At 62.7% G+C, this 21976-nt stretch overlaps 2 protein-coding genes across 6 annotated transcripts; both read left to right on the forward strand.

Annotated features, from left to right (window-relative positions):
* The first annotated feature begins 487 nt into the window (after nucleotides 1-487).
* CCDC124 (coiled-coil domain containing 124) lies at nucleotides 488-5315 on the forward strand. 2 transcript variants are annotated; one of them, XM_054650102.2, is made up of 5 exons: nucleotides 488-629; nucleotides 1742-1912; nucleotides 2300-2486; nucleotides 3029-3143; nucleotides 4004-5315. In XM_054650102.2, exons 2-5 carry the CDS (start codon nucleotides 1754-1756, stop codon nucleotides 4206-4208), a joined length of 666 nt encoding a protein of 221 aa, XP_054506077.1. In that variant the 5' UTR covers nucleotides 488-629; nucleotides 1742-1753; the 3' UTR covers nucleotides 4209-5315. The 2 variants fall into 2 exon arrangements, with proteins under 2 accessions (XP_054506077.1, XP_077047509.1); XM_077191394.1 differs by lacking the exon at nucleotides 488-629 and adding an exon at nucleotides 760-1264.
* Nucleotides 5316-7292: 1977 nt separating this feature from the next.
* KCNN1 (potassium calcium-activated channel subfamily N member 1) lies at nucleotides 7293-21802 on the forward strand. 4 transcript variants are annotated; one of them, XM_077191398.1, is made up of 10 exons: nucleotides 7293-7684; nucleotides 13059-13174; nucleotides 14280-14699; nucleotides 14776-14871; nucleotides 15179-15597; nucleotides 17680-17821; nucleotides 18179-18289; nucleotides 18708-18835; nucleotides 19910-19979; nucleotides 20574-21801. In XM_077191398.1, exons 3-10 carry the CDS (start codon nucleotides 14337-14339, stop codon nucleotides 20889-20891), a joined length of 1647 nt encoding a protein of 548 aa, XP_077047513.1. In that variant the 5' UTR covers nucleotides 7293-7684; nucleotides 13059-13174; nucleotides 14280-14336; the 3' UTR covers nucleotides 20892-21801. The 4 variants fall into 4 exon arrangements, with proteins under 4 accessions (XP_077047513.1, XP_077047514.1, XP_077047512.1 ...); XM_077191399.1 differs by lacking the exon at nucleotides 7293-7684 and adding an exon at nucleotides 8035-8260; XM_077191397.1 differs by lacking the exon at nucleotides 7293-7684 and adding an exon at nucleotides 9579-9602.
* The last annotated feature ends 174 nt before the right edge of the window (nucleotides 21803-21976 follow it).

A 21976-nucleotide genomic window follows, 5' to 3' on the forward strand; every position in this document is an offset into this window, starting at 1 on the left:
GGATATGATAAATCACTAAATTGTCACTTCTAAAAGCTGCTTGCAATGAAAACATTGTGTATAAACCCTCCTGAATGGTGTTACATTTGTCTGCTATATTTCTTCCCTCCCACCCCACCACTGCTGCTCTAAGTATGATCCCTTAGTAGCTCAGTCTTTCTTTGTGTTTTGTTTGACATTTATGCCCACCTCCCCCAAAGCTCTGGGGGTTCTTTTTAAAATATGATACTGATTTTTTTCTTGGTTAAAAAAAAAAAAAAAACTGAAATACACACACACACTAAAGAAGCAGGTCTCCATGGCTTTTAAAGCCCGCTCATCCCTCAGGTGCCGCTCTGGGCGCCGCCATCTTTGAACCGGGCACTGCCTCCGCCGCCGGCGGGCGTTGCGCGAGTTTCCAGCGGATTTTTTCCACCGCGCCGCCCTGATCGGTCTTCTCCGCCCATCCCGCCGCTCTCGCCGCTTCCTCCGCTCCCTCCGCCGCCGCTCCCGCCAAGACGCAATACAGCTATGCCCGGCCTTAACAAACATGGCGGCGGCGCGCCCTGCCCGCCCCTGCCATTGGGGGAGGTGGTGACGGCTCGCCGTGATGATGCACAAAGCGCGCGACGGCCTGGCGGCGGGGCCCGGTAGGAGCGGGGCCGGTTCGGGGCTGGGCGGGGCTGAGCCACCGGGACGGGCCCGTGCCTGGAGCGAAGGGAAGGGACGGCACCGGGGGGCACCGGGGAAGGCCGGGGAGAGGCGGGGAAGGGGCGCCTGGGGGGGCGGGCCAGGCTCGGGGGTCCCTTTTTGCCACCCCTCAGGTGAGGCCCTGCCCTGATGCCGCTCCTGGGCAGGCTCGGAGAGCGGGAAAAAGGATTTTAGGGAGTTAAAATGCAGGAAAAAGGATTTTAGGATGTCTCCGAGGATGTTCTAGGCAGGAGAAAGGAATGAGTCCATCCCAGGCCTTGAGTCCATTCCCAAACCTTGGGAATGGAGCAGTCATTGATTTTCAATTTAATTTAATTAATAATTATCTGCCATTAAAATCAAAGATTTCGCCCTAGAGCTCCCCAAGCTGTGATTTCCCCCGTGTCTGGTTGATTTGAAAGCTCCTGTTTTCCTTGGATTTGACTTTGCCACCGTAGATAACAATCACAGCCCGTTTTTGGGGCTGTTTATCCAAATTAAAGGAGTTTCTCCCCTCCCTCTGGATCCCCCTGGATCGGGATAGAGGCGCCTCAATCCCGGGTTTTCCTGGCTCGGGGTTTTTTTGGACTTCCAGGTGCTTTTTCCATGGGCTGGGAGGCTGGAGTTTGGCCTGGAGGGAGCAGATTTGGGATCAGCCAGGATCTGGAGGAAATCTGGGAATTTTATCCCAGGGTTATCCCGATCTGAGGTTGGGATAAATCTGGGGGGACTATCCCAGTCTTTTCCTCAGTTTTGGGGACTTTTCCCCCCTCCAAATCCCCAAAATCTGGGAAGGGGCTGAAGAATTCCTGAGGAAAATTGGGAAGGGGCTAGGGAATTTTTGGGAAGGGGCTGGAGAATTTCTGGGAAAGGACTGGAGAATTCCTGAGGGAAACTGGGGAAGGAAACCTTGGGAACTTTTAATCCCCATCCCTGCAGATTTCCAAGGGCGCAAACTCCCAACTCTGCCTGCCTGACCTCAAAGCTCAATCCCAGCGTACCCCATAAAAAAACCCCAAAAAAAAACCAACCCCAGATCCTTGAAGAACCCCGATTTTTCCCGGTTTCCCAGAGGGTTTGAGGGATGCCCAAGAAATTCCAGGGGGAGAACAGCAAGTCGGCGGCGGCACGCGCCCGCAGGGCCGAGGCCAAGGCGGCGGCGGAGGCGCGGCGGCAGCAGGAGCTGGAAGATGAGCTCTGGAAGGACGAGGACAAACACGTCCTGAGGAAGGAGCAGAGGAAGGTGGGGATCCCGAAATCCGGAGAGAGAGGACGTTCCTGGGGTGGGTGTGACCCCTGTGGATCTGTGTGCCCTTCCCAGGAGGAGCGGGAGAAGCGGCGCCTGGAGCAGCTGGAGCTGCTCCATCCATGGGTCCATCTGTGGATCCATTTATGGATCCATCCGTGGATCCATCCACGAATCCGTGGGTCCATCCTTTGATCCCTCCATGGATCCATCCGTGGATCCATCCACGAATCCGTGGGTCCATCCTTTGATCCCTCCATGGATCCCTCCATGGATCCATCCATGAATCCATGGATACCTCCATGTATTCATTCATGAATCAATCCATGGGTCCATCCATGGATCCATCCATCAATCCATCCACGAATCCGTGTTCCCTCCCAGGAGGAGCGGGAGAAGCGGCGCCTGGAGCAGCTGGAGCGTCGCAAGGAGCTGCAGCGGCTGCTGGAGGAGGAGGACTCCAAGCTCAAAGGGAAAAGCCCCAAGCAGGGAAATCCTGGGAAAATCACCCGGGCCCAGATCGAGGAGAATGTCCGCAAGGAGCAGCAGCAGAGGGAAAACACAGATGCAGGTTTGGGAATTCCCATGGGAATTTTGGGCTGGGGAGCTGCTGCTGCTCCAAGAGACACCTTGGGAATGGCTGAGGGAAGCTTGGGTTTCCCGTTCCTTGGAATTGTCCCCAAAAAATCCTGGATGTGGCACTTTGGGGATGGGGTTTGGTGTTGTGTTTGATCCCAAAGCTCTTTTCTGGATGTGGAATTCTGTAGAATTCTGTGATTTATACTCCTGGTCCTGGGCTTCTTGATTTTCTATGTCTTTCCCATTCCCACATTTCCCATTCCTACATTTCCTTTTGCAGAGGAAAAACTGATTTGATTTTTTTTTTAGGAAAAATTGAGTTTTCCAAGGAAAAAAAAATTTCCCGAGGAAAAATCTGAGTTTTTCAGAGGGGAAAATTCCAGAGGAAAAATTGAGTTTTTAGAGGAAAAATTAAGGTTTTTAGAGGGGGAAACGGACTTTCCCCGGGGGATTTTAAAGGAATTCCCGAGTTTTCCAGAGGCATGTTCCTGTTTTCCCAAGGGAGTTCCTTAGCATTCCTGATTTTCCCGGCAGGGGAGAAGGAGAAATCACACCTGGAGCTGCCGCTGGAGGAGAACCTGAACCGGCGGCTGCCCGAGGAGGGCTCTGTGGAGGCGCGCAGCATCGAGGACGCCATCGCCGCCCTCAGGTGCGCCCCGACCCCGAATCCCCGCCAAATCCCCCCCGATCTCCCCCAAAGATGGTTCCCTGGGAGTTGGGATCACGGCGGGAAATCTAGGATTTGGGGTGGCTAGGGAGGGGGTGCTGTGTCCTGGGGTTCTGGGCAGGCAGAGGGTGGGATGGGAGTTCCTGTGGGACTGGGGGATTGGGAGATCTTGTGGGATTGGGGGATGTGGGAAATCCTGTGGGGTTGGGGTGTCCCTGAATTCCATGGAGGGTTCCTGTGCGATTGGGGGATACAGGAAATCCTTTGGGATTGGGGCCACTTCCTTTGGAATCAGGCTGCCCCTGCTGTCCCTGGGGCCATTTTGTTTGGAATTGGGGCATCCCTGGTGCCATTCCCTTTGGGATCAGGGCAGTTTCCTTTGAGACCAGCTCCATGCCTGTCCCTGTGCCCTTGGGACTGTGTCCCTCCATGTCCCCATCCCCTTGGGATTGGGGCCACCCCTGCTATCCATGGTGCCATTCCCTTTGGGATCGGGACCATTTTTTTGGGGCTGTGTCTATCCCTATTGCTGTCCCTCCCAGCATGCCTATCCCTGTCCATAACCCCTCCTGACCACGTCCCTGTCCCTCACTGACCCTGTCCCCCCATGACTATGTCCTTCCCTGTCCCCCAGCGTGTCCCTGTCTCCCGTGTCCCTGTCCCTCCCTGTGTCCCCATGACCATGTCCCTCCCTGTCCCCCTGCGTGACCGTGTCCCCCCATGTTGCCATCCCCTCCTGACGCATCCCTGTCCCCAGTGTGTCCCTGTCCCCCTGTTACTATGTCCCTCCCTGTCCCCCGCATGCCCCATCCTCTCCTGACTATGTCCCTCCCTGTCCCCAGTGTGTCTCAGCCCCTGGAGCGCCACCCCGAGCGCCGGCTCCGCGCCGCCTTCGCCGCCTTCGAGGAGCTGCAGCTGCCACGCCTGCGGCGGGACAACCCCAACATGCGGCTGAGCCAGCTGCGCCAGCTGCTCAAGAAGGAGTGGATGAGATCCCCCGAGAACCCCCTGAACCAGCGCCACAAACCCTACAACAGCCACCAATAGCCTTGTGCTTCCCCGGACTGGGATCCTCGCCAGGACCCTTCCACCCCCGCGGGGTTTTTGGGGTTTTTTCTCTCTCTCTTCCCCCGTGGATTTGGGGTGAGCTAGAGGTTGGACTGATGCCACCTTCTCCTTTCTGAAATTCCCTGGGAAAAGCGGCTCTCAATGGCTCTCAGCTGTCCCTTGGCGTTCCCTCCTTGGAGTTCTGGAGTTGTCACATGGAAAATGCTCCTGGGGTGTGAGCCTGAAGAGATTCCAGACCCTGGATCTCCCCTGGGTGTCCCTGCTCCTGTTTCCTCTGGGACTGGGGTATCCCTGAAACCCCTGCTCCTGGGATATCCATGAAATCCCTGCTCCAGTTTTCTCTGGGATTAGGATATCCCTGAAATCTCTGCTCCTGTTTCTTTGGGATTCGGATGTCCCTGAAATCCCTGCTCCTGGGATGTTCCTGAAATCCTTGCTCCTGTTTCTTTGGGATATCCCTGAAATCCCTGCTCCTGTTTCTTTGGGATTCAGATGCCCCTGAAATCCCTGTTCCCATTTCCTTTGGGATTGGGATGTCCCTGAAATCCCTGCTGCCATTTCTTTTGGGATTGGGATATCCCTGCTCCTGTTTCCTTTGGGACTGGGGCCATTTTCTTTGGGATTGGCCCATCCCCGAAATCCCTGGTGCCATTTCCTTTGGGACTGGGGCTATCCTTGGTCCTATTTCCTTTGGGATTGGGGCAGAAGCGTTGGGAAGAAGGAAAATCCCTCAGGGAGGAGTGGGAAAAGCCTTTCCTGGGGGGGACAGGCACTCCAGGTGACATTCCCAGTGTCCTCTGGAATGCTGGAGCCCCAAATCCACCCGGAGGAGGGATTCCCATCCTTTGGGAATGGAATTCCTTCCCAGAAATTGGTCTGGAGGTGCCACACAACTTCCCAAAATCCCATGGGATTCATCCAGGCTCATCCTTTTCCCTCTTTTTGGGGCTGCTCCCCCTGGGCTGGGCCCTGTTCCCACATCCCAGAATCCCCAAATCCAGCCAGGGAGGAGTGACCCCCCCCACACCCCTTGTGTGAGTTTGGTGTGTTTGAATTCAATTAAAAATTTAAAGAAAAAAACCAAAATCTGATTAAATTGGGGAAGGAATAATTTGGGAAGGGTTTGGGGGGGATTCTTTCCCTGCCTTGCTCAGTTTTATCCCTGAAAATGTGGAAGATCCCACTGGAATTGGGGGTGGAATTCCTGCTTGGACTGGGGGGGGGGGTTCTCTCCCTTTGGGACCCCCCCAGGTTGTTCCTGAGGGGGGGAATCCCCCATTCCCACTGCTTCTGGAATGAGGAACCCCCGGAGTGTGTCCCCCCCTGTTTCCCTTCCCGAATTCCAGGGGTGTCCCCCATCCTGGGAATTCCCCTTCCCAATTCCCTTCCTTTTCCCATCCCCATTCCCCACTCCCATTACCTGTTAAATTCCGCATTCCCCGTTCCCATCCCTATTCCTGTTCCCATTCCCTGTTCCCCTTTCCCATCCCCAATCTTATTCCCCATTCCCATCCCTATGCCCCATTCCCATTCTCTGTTCCCCGTTCCCATTCCCTGTTCCCATTCCCCATCCCTGTTCCTATTCCCATTCCCATGCCCCGTTCCCCATTCCCATTCCCTGTTCCCATTCCCATCCCCATTCCCTGTTCCCTTTTCCCCTTCCCAGTCCTATTCCAAATTGCATTCCCAGTGTCCCCTCATCTCCCTCCCAAATCAGCCCCATGGGATCAAGGGGAATTGAGGGGACCCCAAAACATTTTCAGGGTCGTCCCCCCCCGGCTTTAGGGGATTTGGGGGAGCCCCTCCATGCCAGGGGGGTCCCCATTAAAGGGGGGAATCCCCCAGCAGGGGGAGGGGCGGGATTAGTGGGGGATCCCCTATTTCCCGTGGGATTTGGGAGAATCCCGCAGTGCGGGGGGGGAGGTTCCGATGTCCCGCCCCCCACCCCCCCGGCAAAGCGGCTCCTGAGGGGACGGGGGGGATCCCCGCTGCAGTGGGGGGAGGGGCGAAGTAGGGAGGGGATTCCCTCTCCCTCCCCCCTCCGGGACTCCCCTCCCCCCTTTTCCCATCACTTGGGGGGGGGGGGGGGAGAGAGACGGGAAATTGCCATGGCAACGAGCGAGGCGGGGCGGGGACAAGCGGGGCTGCAGTCCCGCGGGGTCGGCTGGCATGGGGGAAGCCCCCCGGCCCCAAATCGGGCATCCCCCCCCAAACCGGGCATCATCCCCCCAAATCGGGCACCCCCCCTATATCGGGCATCCTCCCCCCATCCCCGAGGCCCCGCCCCCTCCCGCCCGGCCCCTCCCCCGCCCGGGTCCCGCCCTCTGCAGCACGCCCTCCCCTCAGCATCCCCTCCCCCCTGCGCCGAGCGGGGATTGCGGGCGTGGGACTGGACAGAGGGACAGGGACACACGGAAAGGTGACACACGGAAAGGTGGCACACCGTCAGGGATAGCGACAGGGACAGGGACATACAGACAGGGGACACGGACACATGGACACGGACACACGGACACATGAACCGGGACACACGGATAGGGACATACAAACAGGGACAGGGACACCCGGACACGGACACCCGGACACGGACATACGGACAGGGGACAGGGACACAGGGATATGGACCCCGTCCTTTGCACACACCCCCATGCTCACCGCTCCTCGCCCCCCGTTCTTTGTTCCCCGCAAACCTCCGCCCCTGCCCACCGAACACCCCATGCCAACCCCGCTGCTCACCCCCCCCACTCCCCCCACGTCCCCAAATCCCCGTGGTGTGACAAAGGACCGGGAGGGGCTGCGGGAAGGGGGCGACACTCCAGCCTCCCCCCCCACCCCGTGTGTGACACGCCCAACCCGAGGTCACCCCGCGCCCCCTCCCCACCGCCAGCACCCCCGGGGGTGACACCGACACCTTAGCGGGGGGGACAAAGCCCCACCCGGGGGCCGCCCCGATGTTACCGGGGGATCAACGCGGGGGGTCCCCATGGTGGGGGGTGGGGGGGGAGCCGTGGGTGGGCGATCGCCCCCGGCCCCGCGGCTGCGGCGGAGCGCGGGGAGGGGACCCCGTTAGGCGGCGGGATTTATCCGCAGCGGCGGCCCGGAGCCTCTGGGAAGAACCGGGAAGCCCCGGGAAGCCCCGGGAAGCCCCGGGAAGCCCCGGGAGGCGGCGGGGCGGGTGCGCGCGGCTGCGCGTGTGGAGCGACATCGCAACGGCGCCGCATCGCTGCCCGCAGCCCCCGCGGCCGCCGCCTGCGCGCTGGGGAAACCGAGGCACGGCGCGGCCGGGAGGGGCTCGGCGGCACCGCGGAGCCGCTGTCCAGGCTCACCCCCGGCCCCCGGTTGTGCCACCGGGACCCGCCGGGATCCCGGGCTCGGCGCCGCACGTGTCGCCGTCGCCGGGCCATGGTCAGCGGCGGCAGCGCCCGAGGGCAGCGGAGGCCGGGGGTTGGCGGCAGGTGGGTGAATTTGGGCGGGGGGGTCTGCGAGGGTGGGGACCCCCACCCCCCCCCTCCGCTCCAGGGGTGGCTGCCGGTGCTGGGGAAGCCCGTGGCTCGCGGGAATCCCGGGAATCCCCCGGCTCGGGAGGATCCCCCGGCTCGCGGGAAGCCCTCGGCGCAGCGGCGGGGAGGGGGTGCCCGGGAGGGTTGGCAAGGGGAGGGGGCACCACGGAGGGGTTCCCCGGTGTTCCCAGGCTCCGGGGTGTCCGAGGCCTGCTCAGCCCCCTCCGGTGCGGCGGCGGGGGGGAGAGTTGGGGCAGGGGGGGTGCAGGAGGAGCCCCCGGCAGTGACAATGAGGACGCTCTGAGAATGACAGTGGCCGGCTAAAAATATCGCGGGCTGCCACCCACCGCCAGCGCCGCGGCCTCAAGGTCACTGCCCTGCCGGGGGAGACGCGGGGGCGTGGGGCGGGGAAGCCCTCGACCCCCCCGCACGCTGCTGTTGTCGCCAGTGTCGCTCCGCCGAGCCGAGAGCCGGCAGCGCCCGCCGCCCCCGGGGCCCCCCGACGCTCCTCGTAGCACGGGGCCGTGGCAAGTGAGCGGGCGCGGGGGTGGCAGCGGCGGGGGAACACCCCGGGGGTGGCAGCGGCGGGGGGGGGACACTGCGGGGGTGGCAGCGGCGGGGACCCCGTGGTGGCATTCCCCGGTGTAGGGTGTGGGGACAGAGGGGATGTCCTGCCTGAGTGGTGACGAGGGTGGGGACAGCAGGGATGTCCTGTCTGGGGGGTGTTGTGGTGTGTGGGGACAGTGGGGACGCCCTCCCGGCGGGTGTGGGGACAATGGGGATGTCCAGCCTTGGGAGGGGACGGCTGTGGGGACATCAGGGTCGCCCTCCGTGTGGGTGTGGGGACAGCAGGGGTGTCCTCCTTGGGGGGTGTTGTGGTGTGGGGACACTGGGGACTCCCTCCCTGCGCTGTTTGTGGTGTGGGGACATTAGGGACTCCCCTCCCTGCGGGGTTCGGCTGCTCGGGGCACCCCCGGCTGATGGAGTCAGGGGATTTGGGGGTCCCCGTCCTTGGGGACAATGTAGCTGCTTGTCACCAAAGACGTGAATGCGGCTGAGGGCTTGGTGGCACTCCGGGCTCCCTCGGTTTTGGCCGCCAGCTGCTGGGGTGGCACAGTGGGGTGGCACTGATGGCACAGGGGAGTGACAGCGATGGCGCAGTGGGGTGACACCCGGCTCAGCAGCCACCAAAAGCAGGGGGACCCAGCGCCACAAGCGCAGCTGTGACACTGGGGTGGCACGTCCCGCAGCCACCGGAGCCGGCGGGCCCCGGGGCCGCAGCCGAGCCCGGGGGGCACCGGGGGCTCCGGGCGGGTTCGGGCACCGCGTGGCCCTTGCGGCTTCGACGTGCGGGGCACAGCCTTCGAGACGGGGACCGTGGGGACACATGGGGACCTTCGCGCCCCTCGCGACCTTCCCGGTGACCTTGGTCCACCGCTGGGGACCCTGCGCTGGGGGGGACACTGCGGGGACCCCCTCGTCAGGGTGAGGACCCCCGCCCTGCAGCGGCGACACGGGGCTCCACAAGGGCGTGGGCGAGCTTTGGGAGACCCCCCCCCATCGCCGAGGGCTTTGTGGCGGTGCCAGGGGCGGCGGGCACGGCCGTGTCCCCCCCGGGTGGCCCGGAGCGGGGGTCGGCGGTGGCCCGGCGGGGGCAGCCAGGCGGAGCGGCTTTGTCCTTTGGCTGAGCCGAGCGCGTGGGGGAGGCGCAGGGAGAACCCGGCGCGGCGGCTTTGTCTGGGGACGCCGGTGCGGTGGCGGCCAAGGGGGGGCGTGGGGGGCCCGGACCCACCCCCCCCCCACCCCCCCACCCCCCGCTGCACCCCCCGGGACCCCCCAGCCCAGCCCCACGCACCCGCGGGGCCCCAGGCAGGTACAGTGGCCCCTGCCGCGCGTCCCCTCCCGAGGCGGGCGGGATGGGGATGGGGTCCCCCTTTGGGTTGGGGGTGTCGCGGGGGGGATCACGGCTGTCTCTGCCAGGCCTTGGGACATGAGGGCTGTGGCCGTGTCCCCCGGATTCAGCGGCGGTGCCGGGTGTCCCGGCGGGTCTCTGCGGAGGGATTTTCTCGGGGAGACCCCGGCACCAGGCGGGGATTCCCCGGCGTCGCGGCGGGGCCGGGGAGCTTCGGGTGTCCTTGCGGGTGTGCCACCTCCTGCGCCTCCCCCTGCGCTGTGGGGGACACACGGACGCCCCAGGGGTGGCACCGGGTCCGATTCTGCGTGGGGGAAACCCCCCCAGGCCGGACACTGCCCCTGTGCCCCCAACCCGCTGTGCCGGGGGGGGGACACGGGGGGGACCTGGGGGTCGCGGGTGTCGCCACCCCCGAGGGTCCCCCCGTGGCACGGCTGGGCTGAGCCATCCCGCTGCTTTTTGGGGAGCCGCGTGGCCTCGTCCTGCTTCCTCTCAGCCGGTTCTGTGCCCCCCCAAATCACAGTGAGCCCCCCTGCACTGCCCTCGGGAGGCAGCGGCGGTGCCGCCCCCGCCCCGCCCCTCGCCGGCGGGTGGGCAGCGGGGGCCGGGGGCTCCCGCGGGCACCGCCAGCTGCTCCCGGCCTGGGACATATGGCCAGGACTTGGCGGCGGCCGCAGGAACCGGGGCCACGCGGCGGATTTTTGGGGACGGAGGGGGGGGGCAGCCGGGGGTCTGACGCACTTGGTGCCCCCGACAAGCCCCGGGCCGTGGTGGCGGCTGGCGGGGAGCCCCGGTGACCCCGGGCGGGGTCACCGTGCTGTCCCCGCAGCCCCGAGCAGCGCAGGCGGGGGTCACTCTGCTGTCCCCGCGGTGCCACCAGCCCGGCTCCCCCAGGATTCGTGCCCCACCCCGCAGAGATACCCGGGCAGGAATTAGTGAGAGGGGAATAAATAAATCACCCGCGGGGAACCCGCCGCTATTTATAGCCGCGCCCTCCCCTTCTCTGCAGTTGCTCCGAGGCAGCGCCTCCGCTGCTCCGGGCACGGGGGGAGCGGGGGGTCCCCTTGTCCCCCCGCTGCCACCCCACTGTCACCCCCGGGGCGCTGGGGGCTGCTGCAGGCCGGCCATGGGGTGTCCCGACGCGTGTCCCTGCCGCGGGAGATGCTGTCACTCTTTCCTGTCGTCACCCAAGGGTCCTGCCCCAGCATGGTGGGATCTGCAGCTCTCCCTTGTCCGTTGTCCCCGTGTGGAGGGTGGCAGAGCCACCCGTGGGTGTCCTGATACAGCGTCACATCCCGGAGCAGGGACACTGGTGGCCGTGGCTCAAGGACACGCGGTGACAGTGGACCTGCCATGTCCCCATCCCCATCCCCGCCTTGGGGACGATGGGGACAGGCAGGACCACCCCAGGCATGCAGCCACCAGCCAGGGTGTCCCCTTGGGGACAGGGACAGGGGACAGGGAACAGAGACTGGGGACAGGGACAGGGACAGGGGATAGGGACAGGGACAGAAGGCCTCCCTGGGATGCGGGATCCATCCCTGGGGATGCTCGGGCAGGGGGAAGATGGATCTGGGCCCTGTTTGCCACCATCCAGAGCAGTGAAGCCACCACGGAGCGGTGCCTCATGAAATATTCACCGTCCCCAGCCCGCGGTGGCCTCACCCACCCCCATCCGAGGTGACAAAAACTTTTCCCGGCTGTGGGGCCTGGCACAGCCTCAGGGCAGGGCCCTGGAGGCTGGGAGGAACATTTCCCCTCTGTCCCTGCCCGCTGCGGCTTTTTCGTCACCACACCGAATATTAAAAAGAAATCGGAGCCCATTTTCCTGCCATAAATTTGGCAGAATGGAGAGAAAACGATCCGGCCCTGGAGGGGAGCCAGGCCCGGCCGCACACCGGGAGCAGCGGGGCACTGGAGCTGGCCCCACTTCCCCCGGGGCTCCCGGGGTACCGGGGGCAGCTCAGGGACCGCGGAACCGGGGCCCCGTAGCCCCCCGGGAATGGGGACAGTAGGGGCTGTCCCCTGCTGGTGGCCTCAAAGCCCGGGAGGCGCTGCAGGGATGGGGGAGCCCCCGGGGGGTCGGGGATGATTTGGGGTTTGGGGTCTGGGGAGTTGTGGGGTGTTGTGCAAGAGGGGTTTGCGGGGTGGCAATGGGGGTGGAGCAGTAGGGCCGCTCGTGCTATGGGGTTTTGGTGTGACAGAGGCACCCATGCAATGGGGTTTTAGTGCGGTGCTGGCCCGCACAGAACAGGGTTTTGGTGCAATGGGGCCCCCTCGTGCAATGGCGTTTTTTTAAATGGTGCAGCCCCTCATGCAGCAGGGTTTTAGTGAGACACAGCTCCTCGTGCAATGGGGTTTTTGTATGGTCCAGCCCCTCGAGCAACGGGGTTTTAGTGTGACACAGCCCACCGGTCTATGGGGTTTTAGTGAGACACAGCCCCTTGTGCAATGGGGTTTTTATGGGATGTAACCCCTCGTGCAATGGGGTTGGTGCAGTAGGGCTGTTCATGCAATGGGGTTTTTCTTGTACGGTGCAGCCCCCTGTGCAATGGGATTTTCATGTGACAGAGCCCCCCCACATACAGTAGGGTTTTCCTGTGGTGAGCTCCTTGTGCAATGGAGTTATTGGTGCAATAGGGCTGCCGTGCAATGGGGATATTTTTATGGGGCAGGCCTATGTGCCATGAGGCTTTCATGTGACATAATCCCTCGTGCAATGGGGTTTTCGTGTGATGTAATCCCCTCATGCAGTGGGGTATTTGTATGGGGCAGCCCCTCATGCAATAGGGTTTTCATGTGATGTAACCCCTTGTGCAATGGGGTTGGTGCAGTAGGGCTGCTCGTGCAATGGGGGTTTTTGTACCGTGCAGCCCTCGTGCAATGGGGTTTTTATGGGATGTAATCGCCCATGCAATGGGGTTGTTTGAATGGTGCAGCCCTGTGTGCAGCAGGGTTTTTATGGGATGTAATCCCCCATGCAATGAGGTTTTCGTGTCAATAACCCCTCATGCAATGGGTGTTTTTTATGGGATGAAACCCCCCGTGCAATGGGGTTGTTGGTGCAATAGGGCCCTGCATGAAATGGGGTCATGGGTGTGGTGCAGCCCCTCCTGAACAGGGACATCAGTGTGACACAGCCCTGTGTGCCAAGGAGACACTCGTGTGACAAAGCCCCTTGTGCCATGGGGACATTGGTGTGACACAGCCCCTCGTACAAAGGGGACATCGGTGTGACACAGCCCCTCATGCCATGGGGACACTCCTGTGACATCCCCTTGTGCCCGGCACTCGCTGGTGCAGGGCACACTGTGACCCCTGGGGGTGGCACTGCTAGGGCAGGACCCTCCTGGGCAGTGCCAGCTCTGCCACCAGGGGGGTTTGGGGACCCCCTAACGCTGAGTGTCCCCTGGGCAGGCGTGGAGGGAAGCCCATGGCCCCCGGACCCCCGGACCGGCCCCGCACCCGGCCCTGGCTTCGCAGCCCCTGACGGCCCCGGGACCCCCCCGGGCGGCCCCGGGGAGCCCCAGCAGGTACGGCGGGGGTCACGGGGGGTGTTTTGGGGTGCAGTGGGGGTGTTTGGCGCGCACTGGGGGAGTTTTAGGGAGCACCGGGGATGTTTGGGTGCACGGGGGTGTTTTTGGGGGGGACAAGGGGGGGTGATGAATTTTGGGGTGCAGCGAGGCTCGAGGGTGGGGAGGGGTCCCGAGGGGTGCTGAAGGTCTGGGATGGGGAGGGGGCGTTTTTGGGGAGGGGGCCGCGGGGTCCCGGGGTCTCCGGGAGGGCACGGAGGGAGCAGGAGGTGCGGCCAACATAAGGGGGCGTGACCAAGGGCGTGGCGCGGTGCTCGTCAGCGAGGGCGGGGGCTGCACGGACCAGTCAGATCGCGGGATATGCTCGGACCACGCCTCTAACCCCGCCCCCGGCGCTCCGGAGCCGCCGCCGCGCGCCCCCGGGACCGGCTCGGGCTGCGGCGGCGGCGGGACCGGGACCCGGCCCTAGCCCCGCGGGCAGGCCCCGGGTACGGCAGGTACCGGGCACGGCAGGGCCGCACCGGGAGTGGGGGGAGCCGCGGCGGAGCCCCCCCGGCAGCCCTGGGCACGGCGGGACCGGGCACGGCGCGTTCGGGGGCGGCGGGGACGCGCAGCCGCCGCTCGGGACCGGGGATGTCCCGCGGCTGCGGGGAGGGGACAGGGGACAGCGGCCACCGGGAGCGGAGGGTGGCCGCGTCCTGGCGGCCGTGTCTGCAGCGCGGGGGGCGGGACGCGGTTCCGTGGGCAGGACACGGGCACGGGCACGGCCCCGCGGACAGGACGTGTCCCCTCGGGCGGGACGCGTCCCTGTGGTCACCGTGTGTCCCCGCCACGGGCAGGACACGGCCACGTCCCCCACGAGCGCCACGCGTCCCCGCCGTAGGCGGGACACGGACCTGTGGTCACCGCGTGTCCTCCACGGGCAGCACATGTCCCCACAGACAGGACGTGTCCGTGTGGTCACTGCGTGTCCCCCACGGGCAGGACGTGTCCCCATCGCCGTCGAAGCCGGGCAAAAACCCCCCGAGTCCGGGCGGGATCCCCTCTCCCCGCGTCCCCTCCCCGGCCACCCACCGTGTCCCCCCGCGTGTCCCTTGTCCCGCAGGTCGCCCCCGCGCCGCCGAGCCATGCGGGATCTCCCGGTGCTGTCGCCAGAAAAGCCATGAGCAGCTATCGCTACAATGGGGGGGTGGCGCGGCCCCGGGGCCCCCCGAGCGCCGCCCGCACCCCGCAGCCGCCGCACCAGGACCCGCAGCCGTCGCTGCCCTGCCCCAGCCCCCGCCTGCAGGTTGTGGTGTCCCGGCCCGAGCAGCCCGGGACGGCGGAGCCCGGCCCCGCCGCGGCCCCCCCGGGGCAGGGGGCGGCGGAGGAGCGGCGGAACCAGAACATCGGCTACAAGTTGGGCCACCGGCGAGCGCTCTTCGAGAAGCGCAAGCGGCTCAGCGACTACGCGCTCATCTTCGGCATGTTCGGCATCGTGGTGATGGTCACGGAGACTGAGCTCTCCTGGGGGGTCTACACCAAGGTGGGGAGGGGTCTCAGGGTGGGGATGAGGGGATCCGGGGTCCGGCTGAGCTCACGGTGGTTCTATGGTGTCGTAGGAATCGTCGTATTCGTTTGCCCTGAAATGCCTTATCAGCCTCTCCACGCTCATCCTGCTGGGGCTCATTGTCATGTACCATGCCAGGGAGATCCAGGTGAGCGTCCCTGGCCGGGGCGGGGGGGGGGGGGGGGGGGGAGGGGCACCTGCTGGCAGCTGGCTGGGGGTGTGGCACCAGCAAAAATATCCAAAAAACAAGGAAAAACCCAACTCCTCTGTTCCTGAAAATAAATAAAAAGAAGTTTTGGGTTTATACTAAAACAAGTCATCCTTAAAATAATACCCATGAGTTAACATACTCCATAAGTTAATACCTCCTCAAATTAACTCAAAACCCCTCAAATTAACCAAAATTGCCCCTTAAATTATCTCAAAACCCCTCAAATGAACCCAAACCTCCGCAGCTGTTCATGGTGGACAACGGCGCCGATGACTGGCGCATCGCCATGACCTCGGAGCGTGTCTTCTTCATTGCGCTGGAGCTGCTGGTGTGCGCCATCCACCCCATCCCTGGGCAGTACCTGTTCACCTGGACGGCCCGGCTGGCCTTCACCTACGCGGCCTCGGTGGCCCACGCCGACGTGGACATCATCCTGTCCATCCCCATGTTCCTCCGGCTCTACCTGATCGGCCGCGTGATGCTGCTGCACAGCAAGCTCTTCACCGATGCCTCGTCACGCAGCATCGGCGCGCTCAACAAGATCAACTTCAACACGCGCTTTGTCATGAAGACCCTCATGACCATCTGCCCTGGGACGGTGCTGCTGGTCTTCAGCATCTCCTCCTGGATCATCGCTGCCTGGACTGTGCGCGTCTGTGAGAGGTGAGGGGCTGGGGAGGCAGGGGAAGGTTGGGGTTTGAGGGCTCTTGTTTTGGGCTTATCATGGGATTTTCAGGGGGTTTTTGTGGGTGGAGGGAAAGTTCGGGGTTTAGGGGTTCCATTTTGGGGTTTTCGTGGGTGAAGGTAAAGGCTGTAGCTTAGGGGTTCCCATTTTGGAGTTTTTGAGTGTGGAGTTAAAGGTCGGGGTTTGGGGGTTCCAGTTTTGGAGTTTTTGTGGGGTTTTCATGGGGTTTTCATGGGTGGAGGCAAAGGTTGGGGTTTAGGGGTTCTATTTTGGGGTTTTCATGGGTGGAGGCAAAGGCCATCTTTTAGGGGTTCCATTTTGGGATTTTCACAGGATTCTAAGTGAGGGGGTTTCGGTGGGAGGGGCTGGGGGTGCAGCTGAGGAGGTATCGGGGAGTTTGAGTGGTGGGGAGACCCCCATGGTCAGGATGTTCGGGGTTTGTCAGGTGGAGTTGTCCCCAGGCTCCTCCGTGTCACCCTGGGCTGGGGCCTGCTGAGGCTGGGGGTGACAGAGAGGGAACCAAGAGCTGGGGGGTGGCGAGGGGATGAAAACTGGGGGTCCCTCAGGGGGAACCAAAGGTTTGGGGTCTCACAGAGGGGTATGAAGGTTGAGGGTCCTGCAGAGGGGTGCAAAGAGCTGGAGCTGCCAAGGGGACCAAAGATTTGGAGTCCTGCAGAGGGGACCAAAGATTTGGGGTCCCACAGAGGGGTCCGAGATTATGACATTGCCATCGAGGGAACCCTCCAGGACTTGCCCTCAGGACGCTCCTCAGCTGCTCCCCGCGGGTGTCTGGGATGTCCCCGCAGGGTGCCGGGATGTCCCCGCGGGGTGCCAGGAATGTCCCCGCGGGGTTCCCGGGATGTCCCCGCCGTGATCCTCGCCCCTGCTGGTTTCAAGCCCCCCCAGCCCCCCGGGGTCGCGCATTAACCGCTGTTGTTTTCCCTCCCTGCCCGCTCTGCTGCTTGCAGGGACAAACTGTGAGTGACCGCGGGGACTGTCCCGAGTGACCGCAGGGACCGTCCCCTGCCCCAGGCTTCTGCTCCCCGAATCCCCAGAATTTAGGATTGGCTGCGGCCGGGGGCGGGAGGGGGGCGTGGAAAGGGGCCTGGAGCCCTTTTCGTCTTGGAACCTCAGCAGCTGCTTCCTGTCCCTTCCCCGTTATCCCCTGCCTTGGGGACCTCCGTGGTGGCTGTGGGGGACTTTCAGAGAGACCCCACAAGGAGCTGGGAGTCTCCAAAGGGTTTTTTTTTTCTCCTGGGATCTGTCTTTTGTCCCTTCACCTTTCCCCTCCTGGCCCCGCACGTTTTGGGTTCCTTGGTGGGGAATCCCGGGTGTTCCTTGGGAATGTGGGTCCCGGGAATTGTCACCGTGCTGTCACTTCCGCCCTCACCCTGGGCTGTGCCTGCCAAGTCCCTGCCAGGTGAGGTTCCAAGCCCAGACCGGGTTGGGAAGCAGCAATCCTAAATTCCTGATGCTTGAGACCCCACAGCCCCGCCCCGGCTTGTTCCTCTGTCCCTTTTCCCTTTTCTGACCCCATTTTCCCTTTTCCCATCCCATTGCCCTTTTCCCACCCCATTTCCCCTTTCCCCAGTCCCATTTCCCCTTTCCCCATCCCATTTCCCCCTTTCCCAATCCCATTTTCCCCGTTTCCCGCCCCATTTCCCCGCATGTCCCTGTCCCCCTGCCCGGCTTGACCGCTGCTCCGTGTCCCCCAGCCAGGCTTGTCCCCACCCTTGGGGACAGGGGGGTGGTGGCACCACGGCGTTTGTGACATCGGAATCTCACAGTGTCCCCCGTTCTCCCCCCCGGTATCACCCGCGGTGGCCTTTGGGGGTGAACAGTGACATCGGCATCCCGCGTTTTTGGGGACAGTGGTGCCACCTCTGTGCTGTCCCCTCATTGTCCCAGGGGGACACAGCCTGGCCATGGGACATCCCCATGGTGTCCCCAATTCCATCTTGGGGACAACGCCTCAAATCCACTGCAATGGGCACAAAATGGGGAGAGGAATTCAGTTATGCTGGTGACAGCAGTGACAGCGGTGCCACCGCCCTGTGCAGGTACCACGACAAGCAGGAGGTGACCAGCAACTTCCTGGGGGCCATGTGGCTGATCTCCATCACCTTCCTGTCCATCGGCTACGGGGACATGGTGCCACACACCTACTGCGGCAAGGGCGTGTGCCTGCTCACCGGCATCATGGTGAGCGTGGGGACAGCCAGGGGACACAGCTGGGGACAGGCTGGGGACAACGAGAGGAGACAGGCAGGGACATGGCAGGGTACACCAAGAGGGGACACTGCATGGGGACATACCAGGGGACGCCAAGAGGGGACATGGAAGAGTACACCAAGAGGTGACACCATGAGGGGACACCGCCTTGGGGACACCGCGAGGAGATTTTCCACTTGGGAAAAGAGATTATTTTTAACTCCAGCTTGAGAAGCAAACTGGAATTTCCGCTTCCTGCCATGGTTTTTTTTTTAATTTTTAAACCCAAATTAATGCAAAAATGCAAACAAGGGGGGGGAGACAATGCTGTCCTCAATGTTCCCACAGGGCGCCGGCTGCACTGCGCTGGTGGTGGCCGTGGTGGCCCGGAAGCTGGAGCTGACCAAAGCCGAGAAACATGTCCACAACTTCATGATGGACACGCAGCTCACCAAGCGGGTGAGAGTGCCTGGCTTGGCCCAAAAAATGGGGAAATCCCGGTAAAAATGGGAAAAAATGTTAAAACTGGGGAAAACTCCATTAAAATGGGGAAAATCCCATTAAAAATGGAAAAAATCCGGTTAAAATTGGGGGAAATCCCATTAAAACTCATTAAAATGGAAAAATTCCCATTAAAACCCATTAAAATGGGAAAAATCCCCTTAAGACTGGGAAAAACCCATTAAAACCTGGAAATACCACATTAAACTGAGAAAAAAATTCCATTAAATTCATGAAAATCTCAATTAAAATTGCAAAAAAAAACAATTAAAAGTGGGAAAAAACCCAAAAATAGTGTGGAGGGAAATGGGAAAAAATGGAAAAAAGCCAATTCTGAAGTCCCTTCATGGGTGACTGGTGGGATTTGGGGTCGCAGGTGAAGAACGCCGCTGCCAACGTGCTCAGGGAAACGTGGCTCATCTACAAGCACACCAAGCTGGTGAAGAAGATCGACCACGCCAAAGTTCGGACCCACCAGCGTAAGTTCCTTCAAGCCATCCATCAGTAAGTGCCACCGCTTTTCCTGCTTCCTTGTCACCCCCTCTGGCCGCGGCCCTGTCTCCAAAGGGGGTGTGTCCCCTCTGGGTGGGTGACAGATGGTCAGCATTGGGGTGGCCTGGGTTTGTCACCCTAGCGGGTGTCTCTGCTGGGTTTGTCACCTGGTTTTGGTCTCTGTCCTGTCCTTGTCCCCTGCCTTTGTCCCCATCTCCTGGCCTTGACCTCTGCCCCATTCCTTGGCCCCATTCCTCGTCCCCTGTCCCCCATTCCCAATGTCCCCCTCCCCTGGCCTTGTCCTCTATCCTGTTCTTGTCCCCTATCCTGTTCTTGTCCCCATTCTTGTCTCCTGTCCTTGTCCTCATTCCTTGTCCTCTGTCCTCTCTCTCTTTGTCCCCATCCCCTGTCCCCTGTCCTTGTCCTCCATCCGCTGTCCCCATCCCCTGTTCCATCCCTTTCCCCTTGTGCCATTCTGTGTCCCCCACCTCTGCTGTCCCCTGTCCCTGTCCCTGTCCCTGTCCCCCTCCTGTCCCTGTCCCTCACCCCCCACCGGTCACCTTTGGGGTGACCCCCAGACACCTCCATCTTCCGGGTGGGGTCTGCGGGTGGCCTGGCTGGGACAGGGGGGTCCCTTTGGGTCCCTTTTTGGGGTCCCTTCGGGGTGGTGGCGGTGTCGCTGCCGTGCTGTCCCCTCGCCTTTAACCCTTTGTTTTCCCTCTGCTGCGCTGCCCCCGCAGAGCTCAGAAGTAAGTGCCTCCCTTCCCCTGTCCCCCCAGCTTCGCACGGGCTCTGCCGCCACATTTGGGGTGGGGGGGACCCTCCCGGGGGGGGCTGGTTTGGGGGGGAGGGGCTGCGCTTTATGGGAGGGGCTGCACGTCTCGGGGAGGGGCTGCATGGGGGGGGACAGAGATGACAGCACTGCCAGGGGGGTCACAGAGCTCCTGAGGGGGGTGACAACGCTGCTGGGGGGGTAACAGTGCTACCGGGTCGGGGGGAGGACACACCACGCTTGCAGGATGACAGAGCTGCCAGGGGGTGAGAGCGCTGCCAGGAGTGTCCCCAAGACTGCCATTGTCCCCTCAGGCTGAGGAGTGTGAAGATGGAGCAACGCAAACTCAACGACCAGGCCAACACCCTGGTGGACCTGGCCAAGGTGAGCTCCTTCCAAAAACCCCATTGTTGTGGGGTCAGACCAGCTTTGAACCTCCCATTTTTATGGGATCAACCCCTCCCCAAACCCCCCATTTTTATGGGGTCAGACCCAGCTCCTACCACCCCCTGTTTTTATGGGATCAGACCCTCCTCAAACCCCCCATTGCTTTGGGGTCACACCCATCCCTGACCCCGAACCTCCCATTTTTTGCGTGGCACTGATCCCTGCCCCCACACCCCAATGTTTTTGGGGTCTTGCTGACCTGTGCCCCCACACCCCTGTTGTTTTGGGATCCCCCTGACCCCAACCCCCATTGCAGACACAGTCACTGACCCCTTCCCCCAAAGTCCCCCTATTTTTGGGATGCCCCTGACCATGCCCCATTGCAGACGCAGTCGGTGATGCCTGACTCCAAACCCCCTCTATTTTTGAGGTGCCCCTGACCCCAAACTTCCCCTTGTTTTGGGGTCCCCCTGACCATGCCCCATTGCAGACGCAATCAGTGATGCCTGATTCCACACCCCCATGTTTTTGGGGTCTCTCTGCCCCCACACCCCCTATTTTTGGGGTGCCCCTGACCGTGCCCCATTGCAGACTCAGTCGGTGATGCTGGAGCTGCTCTCGGAGCTGCAGGAGCGCCATGAGGAGCTGGGCCGGCGCCTGGGGGCTCTGGAGGCGCAGCTGGAGGCCCTGGGGGGGCTCCTGCAGGCGCTGCCCGCGCTGCTCGGCCGCGCCCTGTGCCAGCCGCCAGCCCGGACAGCCCCGGGGACAGCCCTGGGGACAGCGGGGACACCGCGGGACACCACCGCGCCCTGCAGCCCCTGCCACGGCAGCGACAGCAGCGACAGCCCCCGGCACAGCCCCCGGCACAGCCCCCGGGACAGCCCCCGGGCCGCCTCGGACAGCGGATGAGGGACAGAGGCAGGACACCTGTGTGTCACCCGTGTCACCATGTGTCACCCGTGTCACCTCAGACAGCAGCTGAGGGATGGCAGTGGGACACCTGTGTCACTGTGTGTCACCTCGGGATGATGGGGACAGCACCATGTCACTGTGTGTCACCGTCACCCCGGACAGCGGCTGGAGGATGGCAGCAGGACACCCATGTGTCACCCGTGTCACCGTGTGTCACCCATGTCACCTCGGACAGCGGCTGAGGGACAGCGGCAAGACACCCGTGTTGTGTCACCATGTGTCAGTCACCTCAGGGTGATGGGGACAGCACCATGTCACCGTGTGTCACCACGTGTTGCCGTGTGTTCCCTCGGACAGCAGCTGAGGGGTGCTGGGGACACCCCCCTGTCCCCTTCTGTCACCCTCCCACCCCTTTGGACTGTGGCAGTGGGGTGGGGGGCCATGGTACACCCCCGTGTCACCTCCTGTCACCTGGGACAGTGGGTGATGCCGTCGGGGGAGGGGGTGGGGGGCGTTGGGGACACCCCCAGACCCCTTTGTGTCCCCCCCAGCCCCAGGAGGGCGGTTTTGGGGTGCAGAGGGGGAGGGTCTCAGAACCTTTTGTACCTCCCTGGTTTTGGGGTGCAGGGGGGTCTCCCATCCCCTCACTCCCCCCGCGGTTTGGGGTGCGGGGGGGGTCCCCGTGTTTATCTCTGGCCATCGTGTGGCCGTTCCCGTAGCTTTGTTCTGGAAAGCTCTGTATAAAATCTCCTGCGTTCACTGTGCTGGACCCCCCCAAACCCCCCCGGGACCCCCCCAAAATCCCTCCGGGACCCCCCAAGTGGTGGGAGCCGAGCTGAGCCTTTTTTTTTGGGGGGGGGGGTGGGAGAGGGGAGGGGACAAGGGACAGAGGGGACAAACCAGGAGCCATGAGTGGTTTTTTGGGGGAGGCTGAAATTTGGGGACAGGGTGGGGGGTTCGGAGGGGGGGGAGACCCCCGTGGTGACCCCCAAAATGGGGTCGGGGGAGGGTGGATTTTTTTGGGGGAAGGGTCTCCATTCGTGGCTCTGCCCCCAAAGTGACCTTGGCGATGTCACCGTCAC

This window comes from Agelaius phoeniceus, chromosome 29 (genome assembly GCF_051311805.1).
Source record: "Agelaius phoeniceus isolate bAgePho1 chromosome 29, bAgePho1.hap1, whole genome shotgun sequence".
Taxonomy (NCBI): Eukaryota; Metazoa; Chordata; class Aves; order Passeriformes; family Icteridae; genus Agelaius; species Agelaius phoeniceus.

Bases quoted from the DNA above. Each gene is read 5' to 3' on its own strand.
- KCNN1 (XM_077191398.1), top strand. From the start codon at position 14,337: ATGAGCAGCTATCGCTACAATGGGGGGGTGGCGCGGCCCCGGGGCCCC. The intron at 18,290-18,707 runs GTGAGAGTGCCT...TTGGGGTCGCAG, and splicing joins ACACGCAGCTCACCAAGCGG to GTGAAGAACGCCGCTGCCAA. The intron at 18,836-19,909 runs GTAAGTGCCACC...TTGTCCCCTCAG, and splicing joins TTCCTTCAAGCCATCCATCA to GCTGAGGAGTGTGAAGATGG.
- CCDC124 (XM_054650102.2), top strand. From the start codon at position 1,754: ATGCCCAAGAAATTCCAGGGGGAGAACAGCAAGTCGGCGGCGGCACGC. The intron at 1,913-2,299 runs GTGGGGATCCCG...GTTCCCTCCCAG, and splicing joins TGAGGAAGGAGCAGAGGAAG to GAGGAGCGGGAGAAGCGGCG. The intron at 3,144-4,003 runs GTGCGCCCCGAC...CCCTGTCCCCAG, and splicing joins GACGCCATCGCCGCCCTCAG to TGTGTCTCAGCCCCTGGAGC.